This window comes from Hyaena hyaena, unplaced genomic scaffold, assembly GCF_003009895.1.
Source record: "Hyaena hyaena isolate Hyena2069 unplaced genomic scaffold, ASM300989v1 scaffold_53, whole genome shotgun sequence".
In the NCBI taxonomy this organism is placed as follows: Eukaryota; Metazoa; Chordata; class Mammalia; order Carnivora; family Hyaenidae; genus Hyaena; species Hyaena hyaena.
This window is the reverse complement of record NW_024080686.1, coordinates 2,333,665-2,346,127: the sequence shown is the minus strand read 5'-3', so window position 1 is coordinate 2,346,127 and position 12,463 is coordinate 2,333,665. Positions and strand designations below refer to the sequence as shown.

Here is a 12,463-nt window from a genome sequence, read left to right as displayed (position 1 = left end):
ACATATTTTTTTTTTCTTGCTGACTTAATATTATCCATTTATATCCCTTTTCCAAACACTTTCTTATTTGACAGAACTTTTGTACATCTACACGCCACCCTCTTGTGTGTTAATGATCGTCTCAGTATTAGCACGTTTCTTAGTCTCTAGGTCACATGTATTAATTACATACTGCATGTAGTTTCATATGTCTGAACAATTATATAGTGTATAACATGCATCATATGTAGTATGCACATCGGTATGTTATACTATATACCATTTTTGAATAAGGTCTTGGCGACTCAAGGGCTACCTCATTCCTTTTTTTTTTTAAATAATATCGATTGGCTTTAAAGACCAATCTTTTTCTCTTTTTGGTTGCAAACATGGTAAACTTACAAAAATCCAAACATTGGAGAAAAGCATAAGGTAAAATATGAAAGGCCCTAAAATTGCACTTCGTGGAGATAAACAGTCACTGTGCTTACTCATCCGACTTCTTGTGACCATGGTGCTCCCGGTCAGCGTCGACTCTGACAGACGTGAGGCTGTAGGCGCCACTGCGGCCCTTCCCTGCTGCCCTTCCCTGTGCACTCTGCATGCTCTCTCTCACTGGGTGGTATGTTGTGGCAGCCCTCGCTGTTGGGACCGGCTCATGTCATCCTCTCACGAGCTGTCTGATTTGCCATAATTTATGTGACCATTTCTGAGACTGTTCATTTTATTTGCTTTCAGTTTTTGGCCATTTGTCCACAGCGCTGCAGTGACCCCTCTTCCTGTCTTTGGTGCACGTTGTGGGTGTGTTTCTCTAGGGTACATTTGAATAAACGTCACACATTTTATAGATCTGCCAGGTTGTCCTCCAGAGAGGTTGTAACAGTTTATACCACTCACCAAGTGTAGGAGAGTACTTTTTTTTTTAGTACTCTCACCTACATGGACATTAACTATCTTTTCATCTTTGTCATTCTGATGGACAGTAACTATATCACTGTTTTTATCTACTTTGTTATGTTATCTGTGAAGTTTATTAGTTACTTGTATTTCATTTTCTATGACTTGCATGTTCATATCCTTCGCTGGTTTTCTCCTCGGGATGTTGGGGAGGGCTGCTTTTAAATTCTTTTTCTTTCACCGGGTCATAATGAATCCCGCTTACCTCTGAACATAAACTGTACATAATGTATCTGCAGGATATTGAGAGTGAAAAGTACCTCCTTTAGGTTTTACATCACGTTAATCTTTTTTACAGGAACATATAAACCTCGGGTTCGATGTTATGACACCTATCAGTTATCCTTGAAGTTTGAAAGGTGTTTAGATTCAGAAGGTAAGTAAGAGGTTAAATTTGAATTCCTGAAAATAGCATTTTTATATGTGGCTAGTTTTCTGCTTTTAAAATTTTTTTAAGTTTATTTATTTTGAGGGAGAGAGGATCCACATACACTAGTGGGGGTGGGACAGAAAGAGGGAGAGAGAGAGAAATCCAAGGAGGCTCCACACTGCTCGAACTCAGCAAACGATGAGAGCATGACCTGAGCCCAAATCAAGAGTCAGACCTTAACCCACCGAGACACCCAGGCGCCCTAAGTCTCCTGTTTTTTCAAACGGGAATGGGTTGTGTGTTAGCGTTCTTTGCTGTGGAACAAAGTACCACGAACGTGGCGGCTTATAGCATCGGCTCATCGGCTTGCAGCTTGGAGGCGAAGTGCATCCGGCTGCATGGTGTTCTGTGCGCGGGGCTGACCTCTGGGTGTCGGCCGGGCCCCCCGGCTCTTACTCAGGCTCTGGGCAGGAATCCGCTTGGAAGCCTTCCTCAGGGTGCAGAATGTGGCTGCTTGTGCTTGTAGGAGCGAGGTTCCCATTTGCTGCCAGCTGTCAGCCTGCCTTCCCTGCCGCCTGGTCTCCTCCAGACCCACGTCTGCTCACGGGGTCCTTCTCCTGCTTCGAGTCTCTCGCTCCCCCTTTGGCCAGCAGCCGCAGAACAGAAGAAAACTCTGGTGTTAAGGGCTCACGGGATTATAAATCTCCCCTCTGCTCCAGGAGGCTCATCCCCTGCAGAGAAGGGTCCCCTGCAGAGAAGAGAGAAGGCAGCTGACCTAGAGAGGGGGTGGGGGTTGCCGGGGGTGGGAGGCAGGGCAAGTGCAGGTACTTATCGGGCTGCTGCTGTTTGGGGTCGAGGGAAGAGCAGGTGATGGGCTAAGTATTCTTCAACTTGTTTTACCCTTTCCCTTTTAAAAACCATACAAACGCCACCTGCTGCGAATAACCACTGTTTTCACTCTTTATGTTTAGCGAGCGAGTGAGTAAAAAGCTGCTGTTCTCTTTTTTAAAGAAATAATTTTTGAATGTTCTTTTATGTCTGTTTTGGGCATCTCAGAAAAACTGGCAGAATTTGGAAGTCGCTACGTTTTGAGAATTTATTTAATTAGCCTCAGTTCTGCAGAAAATCTGGTTGATCTGTGCTGAGAAATTATAAAGCTTTTAATTTTCCATTTGGTGTTTTGGTGTCAGTATAATGTGGCAGCTGCCTTCTTGTTTTATGGAAGGACAAAAAAAAAGGGGAAAAACCTGTATTTGTATATATAATGTTTGTGTTGAGCTGAAATCTTTGCCCCAACTTTGCATTTTTATGGGGAATGTGGATTAGTAATTGTAATTTTTCTTACTGTTTCTTGTTTTTCAGTTGTCACCTTTGAAACTTTATCTGATGACTATTCAAAGGTACGCTTCATAGTATGGGTTACTGGATATACTCAAGAAGTCATGATGAATATTTTTATGATGATCCCATTGTTACATTAAAAATGGCTGTGTGGTAAAATAAAGCCTATTACTTTCTACAGATATATTTTTTGTTTCACACATGTGTGACATATAGAATAGCTTTTAAAACAACAGTGATAGCGAGAGCCTTTGACCAGTCTAATATCAAAATAAGTTTCCTGAATCGCGTATGGAACTTCATCTGGACTGTCAAGAATTAGTAGCGGCCATCTTTTCTAGACCATGTTAGATGGTAGATTTGTGATTTTAATTTTTGCACTTAAACTAGTGTTATTTGCCACGTTGCTTTCCTGTGTGAAAAGTAAAATAGTGTTGCTGTAGGCTTAACTTTCTTAACAATGCAAATGGGTGGCTGTGGAACAGTTCTGAGATGGCTCAAAACACAGCTTATATATATATATATTTTTTTTCTTTTTCTCTTTTTGGTTCCATTAGTCTGTCTTTAACCCTTAGGGCATTTTCGGTAGTTACAAAGCTGTCAGCAGAGTCCCTTATTCAATTTAAAATAATAAATTTTTAAAGGTAAAATAAAATTTTAATGATGTCTGTTGTCATCTGAAAGGAAAATTGAATTTTCTCAGCTGCTGTGGCTTTACATATTGTCTCCGGTTCCGGAGACTGGAGCGCAGTCTGTTCTTGTGCCTGTGGTGGTCATTGGTCACGTGTTGGGGACATGCCACTTTATAACGAATTTTGCCTAGGTGTTGATGAGTTTGCTTTCAAATACCACCTGCAGGTTTTTTTAGATACCTTTGTAATACATTAACATTAAATTGATACAGGAGTTTATCAAACCCTGCGTGGTAATTGTGAAATTATTAAACCTTGTTCTTCAATAAAATAGGAAATTACTCATTGAAGTTGCTGAGCAGTGCTCTACACTCTAAAGTGCTGGGGCCGGATTCAGGAAGGGCATTTGTTCTCAGTGTCTGTGGAAAGGCCGGAAGAGCTGTCTTGGGTGCAGGAAGGCATTCAGAAGGCAGGGACAGGTCTGGTTCTTAGCTGCAGTCCTTGTTCACCATGGAGAGTCGCGCGTATGTATGTGCGCGTTTACAGAGGGGCTGGGAGAGAGCAGAGTGTCTCCTGCTTTGTCCGTTCTAGTGACGGTGACGTAGATGCTTTTCCTTGAAACCTCAGCAAACTGATTTTCTCCTTTCATTTTCAGATTGTTTTTTTACATAATGATAGATACATCGAATTTCACTCACAATCCGGTTTTTACTACAAAACCAGAATACCAAAGTTCGGAAGAGATTTCTCCTACCACTATCCGTCCTGTGACTTGTATTTTGTTGGCGCAAGGTATCGGGTCCGATCGATCACCTCTGCTTTCTCCTTTCCACCTCTGATTTCCGTCCTTCAAGTCGAGGAGAGGGATTAAAAGAAGGATGAGACCTGATCCTTCAAAGGGTATAGTTCCAAAGTACCCGCTCATTGAGGAACTGACTTTTATTAGCATGTTGCTCTGAATCTGGAGCAATTTGGGCACCTAATAGGGTCTTTGTGGTGGTGAAGTCGCTTGTGTGACCCCATTGCCTGACATTTTAAATCTTCATTTTTATTGCCACCTTCCATAGGATTATAAAAATGATATGCATCGTTTTAGAAAATTGGGGGAATATTTTAAAATGCATAAAGTAAAAAACCCCCATAATCATGTCTCCCTAATAGTGTTTTGCTCTGTTTTCTTCTAGTCTTATGTATACCTATAGATCCACTTTGAGTCCTGTGTTCTCTGTGTTACTCTTAAATAATATTCTTCATGGGCGCCTGGGTGGCTTAGTCGTTGAGCGTCCGACTTTCGCTTAGGTCATGATCTCAGGGTACGTGGGTTCGGGCCCCGCATCGGGCTCTGTGCTGACTGCCAGCTCAGAGCCTGGAGCCTGTTTCAGAGTCTGTATCTCCCTCTCTCTCTCTGACCCTCCCCTGCTCGCGCTCTCTCTCTCTCCTAGAAATAAATCATTAAAAAAATTAAAAAAAATAAAAAAAAATAATAATATTCTTCGTAATAATTTCATAATATTTCCTTGGCACGTGAGTTGTTTCAATCACTTTTATACATGAACAAACTCACAAATAAGGTGATTATTTTTTAGGTTTAACGTACGTTTTGGTGTTTTACAGAGAGAAGTATGCCTTATAAGCAAATATATATGTTTCTAAAGTTCATATTTACCGGAAGCAAAGTTTGTTGCAGTTTACCAGATTCCTAACTTTGTTCATTACTTTGCAGCTCTGAAGTGTACAGGTTAAACTTAGAACAAGGACGGCACTTGAACCCTCTGCAGACGGACGCTGCGTGAGTATTTCGTGGCCAGAATACGCGTGCTTCTCTCGGCCAGGAGGGGGAGCCCGACGCTCACATTCTTGGCTTGTCACACTGAAGCAGAGCTCTGGGCAACTTCGTTAAAGAGTTTCAGTTTTTCTTCAACATAAAATTCACTACAAGACCTGGTGGTTTCTTTAAACTTAAATTTTTTTTAACACAGTAGAAAATTTTATAACTCACCGCGAGTCTGGTTTATTATTTTCTGCAGGGTTCTTTAAATTCTCATGATTTTATTCTGTGATATTCTCTCTTGAGGAGACATTGTGAATTAATTTGGCATTTCGTTTTCCAAATTTTATTTTGTATGTTTTTGCTGGCAGACATCTATGGTTTTTTCAAGTTTTCCTTTTATCATACATTACAGTCTGCCTTTTTGTTTTTATCAAAGAGAAAGCCATAAGAATAAATTTGTCTTAATAATATTGAGTAACAATAACAGTGATAAGAGTGAAAAGGCTTTCTCTGTGCCCCATATTATTCAGCTTTTTGTACATATTAACTCATTTTAAACTTATAACCGTTTTACAGTAGGTGCTATTAGTATCTCCCATTTTACAGACAGGACAGCTGAGGTGCAGTGGGGGTAAGTCCACGGTCACATAGCTAGTAAGGGGCGGGAGCCAGATTACCTCTCCTCCAAGTGTATAAAAAGCTTGTTGGATTGTCCTTATTGCTTTGAAAGGGTTTTTAAAGGTTGGAAGAACACGTAGTGATAAAGGTGAGGTAGCCTCTCGGTACTGTTTTCACACTGGCTTGCGATGCTCTTATTTTCTTTAAAGAAAAAGAAGCTACAGTAGCTTCACAGTGTCTTGCTGGGGGATAAGAACTTGTCTGCCTTCCCGCCGCACGCTTCCCCGTTTACAACAGCTGGTCTCTCACTTACTGAGTGTCCCGTCTGGGTGCCCTGTTGAACGTTTTGTAACTTGTTTCACGTAATCCTCACAACCGCTGGAAGAGGTAGGCGAAGTACCCGCGTCACAGAAAAAGAAGATGGAGCTCCGGCCGGTGTGCCCGGTTCCGGCTGGCCCGGCCTCAGGGCCGGCCCGGGAGTCGCCCGTGTTCGTCCTCTCTGCCGCGGGACAGGACACTGAGAACGTAGAATGAGCCTTTATTCTCATGGCGGTAGGTAGTTTTTTAGAAGGCATTCCTTCCTTGTGTCCTCCGCCTGGCGGGCTGAGTGGCACTCATTTCTGGTGGTTTTCACAGCCCCGTGAGTGCGGAAGAGCCCGCAGGTCTCCTTTCCCCACAGCACTGGGCTGTTTGTTGAGAAAGTTCGCTGAGTGTCCCTTCCGCCCAGCAGAGATCGTAACGCGCTCCGTCGTCGCTTTACCGTTTCAGGGAGAATAACGTGTGTGACATAAACTCCGTGCACGGCTTGTTTGCCACAGGGACAGTGGAGGTGAGCGGACGTTGCCTTTATTTTTTAAATATCTGCTTTGCTTTTGATGACGAGTGGAGTTTTACATAAAGACAGTTGCGGGGGGCGCCTGGGGGCTCAGTCGGTCGAGCCTCCGACTTCAGCTCAAGTCAGGATCTCACGGTTCAGAGTTGGAGCCCTGCACGGGGGCTCACTGCTGTCCGGGGGCTCACTGCTGTCCGCGCAGAGCCCGCTTTGGAGCCTCCGTGCTCCCCTCTCGCTGCCCCTCCCCCCCCCAATGAATAAACATTAACAAAAAGTTGCTTGCTCTAAGCAGGGTGCCAGTGGAGCCACAGGTGACCGGTTTGCTTTGTGTGTGGAACATTGGAACCGCTCCCTGGTGTTTCTGTCGCTGCAGACCTCCGCCTCGTGCGTCTGGTCTGCCTTTCACGTTGGCCGTCAGGAGCCACACGAGCATCGCCGACTCCCCGGGGCCGGCGGCAGTCTTGTTCTGAACCGGGGGCCACTCTATCCCTGAGTCCCAGCTCTCTGCTACTTACTAGTTTTACGACCAAATTATTTCCCTGAGGCTCAGTTTGCTCCGCGACGGACTGGAGGTAATGTTACCTTGCCAGCTTCATGGAGGTGCTGCTGAGCGCTGCGCGCCCCGCACGCCAGCGTCCTGCGCTGCAGACGTGTCGGGGTTGGGATTGTGTGTCCTGTGTCATGGCCTTCCATAAGCATACAACGCTTTCCTTTAAAATTTTTTTTAATGTTTTATTATTTCTTAGAGGCAGCATGAGCAGGGGAGGGGCAGAAAGAGAGGGAGACACAGAATCCAAAGCAGGCTCCAGGCGCTGAGCTGTCAGCACAGAGCCCAACGCGGGGCTCGAACCCACAAACCGTAAGATCATGACCTGAGCCTAAGTCAGACGCTTAACCGACTGAGCCACCCAGGTGCCCCAACATATTCCTTTTAAACCACAGTACTTCTGAATCCATGTTCTCCATACTTGTCAAGAATTTTCCTAGATTTGCATTTTTAATTACAGTAAATACTCCTAGTAAAAAAAGATCTGCCCGAGTTAATTCTTTAATGTGTTTTCCTAAGTATATGCAGATATACATACCTGTTAGATGTTTTTCTGAAGTTTTTTGCAAAGGTGAAATTATATACTGTAGTTCTTCATTTGCTTTTTTTAACCTAATGGTGTATATAATATGCATCTTTATACATTGGTACTTGTAATTACTTATAATGCTAAACTAATTTTTTTTTTTTAATATTTTTTTAAATGTTTTATTTATTTCTAGGAGAGAAAGAGAGACAGCGTGAGCAGGGGGGGGTCAGAGAGAGAGGGAGTCACAGACTGAAACAGGCTCCAGGCTCTGAGCTGGCAGTCAGCACAGAGCCCAACGCGGGGCTCGAACCCACGAACCGCGAGATCATGACCTAAGCGAAAGTCGGACGCTTAACCGACTAAGCCACCCAGGCGCCCCAATGCTAAACTAATTTTTAAAAACTGATGCGTAGGATTCCATTGTTGGAATGTACTAGAGTTCATTAAACCCATCCTGTATAGATGAAATTTAAGTCTCTTCTCAAGTTATTATTTTTTTAAGTTTGTTTATTTTGAGAGAGAGCGAGCCAGCTGTGTGCAGGCTGGGGAGGGGCATGAACAGGGAGGGAGAGAATCCCAAGTATGCTCCATCAGTGCAGAGCCCGACCTGGGGCTCAGTCACAAACTGTGAAATCATGACCTGAGCCTAAATCAAGAATCAGACACCCAGAATGAACCGTCCAGGCACCCCTCTACTCAAATTATTTTTATGGTAAGAGATCAGGATTTGAAATGGGACACAGAGTTGATTAATGAAATTCTATAAAACTGTGTTGAATAGAATGCTCCTATACCTAAATCAGGCCAGTTAAGCATTCTCTTGGTAAGTACTTTTCTTGAGATTACCAAGGGGACATTTTAAAACATTTTCTTAGGAAAAGTAGTTTTAAATAGAGTTTTATAGAGCAGTTTAAGCCTTACAGATAAGAGCTCTGGAAGAGAAGGTTATAAATTGGGCAGGCTACTACCTTATCAGCTGTTTAAGACCATCCCTGGGGGGGAGACTAGACCCCCTCTCGCCTAAAGGCTGGGGTTCCTAAAATTCCTGGATTACCGAGGGCTTGATATTTGATACCCATAGTCAGACAGACTTACAAAGTCACTTTTGTGTGAATTTTGATACGCTATGTTGGATTTTTATTTTGTCTGTGACAGGCATTATTACTTACTATTGTCAGAATCAAACAGGACGGGCTTGGTTTCGTGGTTTTTGGAGTACATACGAGTGCAGGCTTCAGCAACAGGAATATTCAAATTTAGGTCGCAGAAGAACATTACGGTTGGAAAAAAATTGTATTTACTCTGGAATTTGCATGCCTATTTTTTTGTTTTTGAAATGTGACTTTTTTTATGTCCATAAAGTCCAATAATCCATTTTAAGAAGGCAACAGCAGGCCGTATGGAATTGCGCAATTTCTAGGATTTCCTTATTTATCTTTGTGATGGACACATTTGTAACAATACTAAATGAGTCAGGAGGTCAAGCCTTCTAAGTATATTTGAGGTCTCTTTTTAAGGTGGTTTTTATTTTTATTTATTTATTTTTAATGTTTTTATTTCTAGGAGAGAGAGAGAGAGACAGCGTGAGCAGGGGAGGGTCAGAGAGAGAGGGAGTCACAGACTGAAACAGGCTCCAGGCTCTGAGCTGGCAGTCAGCACAGAGCCTGACGTGGGGCCCGAACCCACGAACCGCGAGATCATGACCTAAGCGAAAGTCAGACGCTTAACCGACTAAGCCACCCAGGCGCCCCTTAAAGTGGTTTTTATAGTAAACAGTTTTTAAAAAGCCTTTGTGTATATATTTTTTAATCTTATAAAATTGAACAGAGAAAAGTAAAAAGTGAGAAGCATAGTTCCCTTCCACCCTCCCCCAGTCCTGTTTCCTCACACTTCCTGAACACTGTTAATAATTCATTGTGTGTCCTGTCTCAGGATTTTCTGTGTTGGTACAGACATTCTTTTTAAAAAGACAGTGGGATCCTACTATTTGTTTATGAAACAGAGGGAGAGAGAATCCATGCTGAGCGTGAAGCCCAACAGGGGGATCGATCCCACAGCCCTGAGGTTATGACCTGAGCTGAAATCAAGAGCTGGACACGTAACTGATTGAACCACCCAAGCGCACCCCTCCCCCATACTATTTTCTTTAAGTAAACTTTTTTTACCTAACAGATTGTGGGCGTATTTCTAGTATATGCACGTGTAAGTCATTCTTTTCAGTGATTACATAGTATTCCTCTTCAATGGATTATGCCACTTGCTCCCTTACTCTGTTACTTACAGTTCTTATTTTGTTTTTTCATGTTTTGCTTTATTTGCTGTATTTGCTTAGTTTTTTGCCTTTTATTTTTTTAAAATTCTGAAAATCTGTAAACTTCACTTTCTGTAAAATTGAAAACAGTTCACTAATCACTTATTTACATTTTACACGTTTGCTTTCTTTTGCTATTAAAATGTGTATGTGTGTTATATGAAACATGTTTTTTGAACCATTTGGAAATAAGTTGCAGACATGGTATTTTAGCCCTAAATACTTGTGAAACGTTTTTCTTAAAAACAAGGACTTTGGAGTGCCTGGGTGGCTCAGTTGGGTAAGCGTCTGACTCGGTTTCGGCTTAAGTCATGATCTCACAGTCGTGGGCTTGAGTCCCAGTGCAGAGCCTGCTTCACATCCTCTGTCTCCCCCTCTCTCTGCCCCTCCCCTTCTCATGCATGCACGTTCTCTCTCTCAAAAGTAAACATTTGAAACAAAAACAAAAAAACCCAAGGATTTTCTTCTAGAAAATCATATTACTGTTATCATTCTTAAGAAATTTAACATTGATACAATATTACATTTTAAATATTTAATGTTGACACAATATTTAAATATTCCCAGTTATATACCAAAGTGTCTTTTACAGCCCTGCCCCACGCCACCCTCCCACCAAACCAAGGTCCAATCAAGGATCATGCATTGCATTTTGGACTTCTTTTCTTTTCTTTTTTTAAATGTTTTATTTATTTCTGAGAAAGCGAGAGGCAGCGTGAGCAGGGGAGGGTCAGAGAGAGGGGGATATACAAAATCCAAAGCAGGCTCCAGGCTTTGAGCTGTCAGCCCAGAGCCCCACGCAGGGCTCAAACCCACCAACCGTGAGATCATGACCTGAGCTGAAGTCAGATGTTTAACCAGCTGAGCCACCCAGGTGCCTCATGGCCTTCTTTTCTTAACCAGTCATCTACCTACCTACCTACCTACCTTCCTTCCCTCCTTCTAAAACAAATTTAGCTCATGGTAAAAAATTTGACAGTATTAGAAAAGTTAAATTCTTATCTCCCATGAGACCATCAGTGTTAATAAATCCTGTTTCGGTATTTGTCTAAAAATACCTGGCAGTAGCTGTTGTATAAAATGACCATTTTGGGTGTGTTCAGGGTCGCGTGGAGTGCTGGGACCCAAGAACCCGCGGTCGGGTAGGTCTGCTGGACTGCGCGCTGAGCAGCGTCACGGCAGATTCAGAGTAAGTGGGAATTACTGTACTGCTTAAATATCCACGTGCTTAAGACTGAAACACACATGTCAATACTGGGTTAAAGTCAATTGCCAAAGGATGAAATTCTTCAGACTTAATGTCTGAGGTTGTAGTTTTATGACTTTTATGCAAAAATCCTTTTCTTGGAGAAGTTCACTAAGTGAGAAAGCCAGACAGGATTCCTTCCTAAGGTGCCATGTAGAATGTCTTTTCTGTTAGCTGCTGTGGATTGGCATCAGAATAGATGCACTGCAGGAATTTGTACCTCCAGTTCTGTAAGGTCTCCTGATACAACCAGGGCTTCGCTGCTCCAGTCAGTGAGCTGAAAGGAACGTACTTTGAACTCTATCTTGGAGGGAGGCAAGTGTTTCTGGTATCTTCTTGTCCCTGTTTGCCAATTTCTACATTTATAACAGTCAGAAAAGTAACAAAGTTGGGGGATGACAACTCCTAAATGCCTGAATTAAGTAAGAACTACAGGCCCCCTGTCTTTCCTTCACTCACCAGAAAGGTTACTGTTTGATACATACATTTTCAGACGTTTTTCTGAGCAGTTCATGTTAATATGCAGTCTTACACTCTCTTGGTCAGATTCTTTTTTTTTTTTTTTTAATGTTTATTTATTACTGAGAGACAGACATAGAGCATGGGCAGGGGAGGAGCAGAGAGAAAGGGAGACACAGAATCTGAAGCAGGCTCCAGGCTCTGAGCTGTCAGCACAGAGCTAACGTGGGGATCGAACTCACAAACCTTGAGATCATGACCTGAGCTGAAGTGCTGAAGTCAGACGTTTAACTGAGCCACCTAGGCGCCCCTATATAGTTCTCTCTTTTGATAAATCCACTTATGTAAAACATCCTTGACTTGGAGATAAGTTAAAAATCACTGAAATGGAAAGACATCTTTTTCTAATATGTATTTTTCTCAATATAAGTAAAGAATAAGTTAATTTTTTTTCATCTGTTAATCATGACACTTAAAGGGAGTGTAGGAAATCTTTGCCCTCTTATTGAGTTTTATTAAAGTAGTACTAACGAACAACTTCATTAATCACAATATGGAGTATAGTAAGCAACTTTGAAGTGGAAAATTCACTCATTTTATATTCTTTTTTTTGTTCTTAGAATTAGCCATTTTTGTGAAATATAACACATATACTGAAAATCTGTAAACATGAACGCACAGATTACTGAATTACTCTGAAATTCCGCATTTGTCAATAGAATAAACCAGTAGAAAATGCTTCTCAACATTTCATTATATTGGTATGAAAGAAAATGAATCCAATACCTGCTTATTTTTAGAAAGCAGGGAGTCAGCTGTAAGTGACTCCCTAGGAAGTGGAACAGTTAATTTTCTCTTACTCATAAACGTT

At 42.2% G+C, this 12,463-nt stretch overlaps 1 protein-coding gene across 1 annotated transcript in view; it reads left to right on the top strand.

The window, feature by feature from the left end:
• Nucleotides 1-12,463, top strand: part of NOL10 (nucleolar protein 10) — an 83,929-nt gene that overhangs the window by 7,348 nt on the left and 64,118 nt on the right. The window contains exons 4-9 of the mRNA XM_039231076.1: nt 1,235-1,312; nt 2,669-2,706; nt 3,935-4,071; nt 5,003-5,068; nt 6,437-6,497; nt 10,991-11,076. Coding sequence (XP_039087007.1) covers nt 1,235-1,312; nt 2,669-2,706; nt 3,935-4,071; nt 5,003-5,068; nt 6,437-6,497; nt 10,991-11,076 — 466 coding nt within the window. The remainder of the gene's footprint in view (nt 1-1,234; nt 1,313-2,668; nt 2,707-3,934; nt 4,072-5,002; nt 5,069-6,436; nt 6,498-10,990; nt 11,077-12,463) is intronic.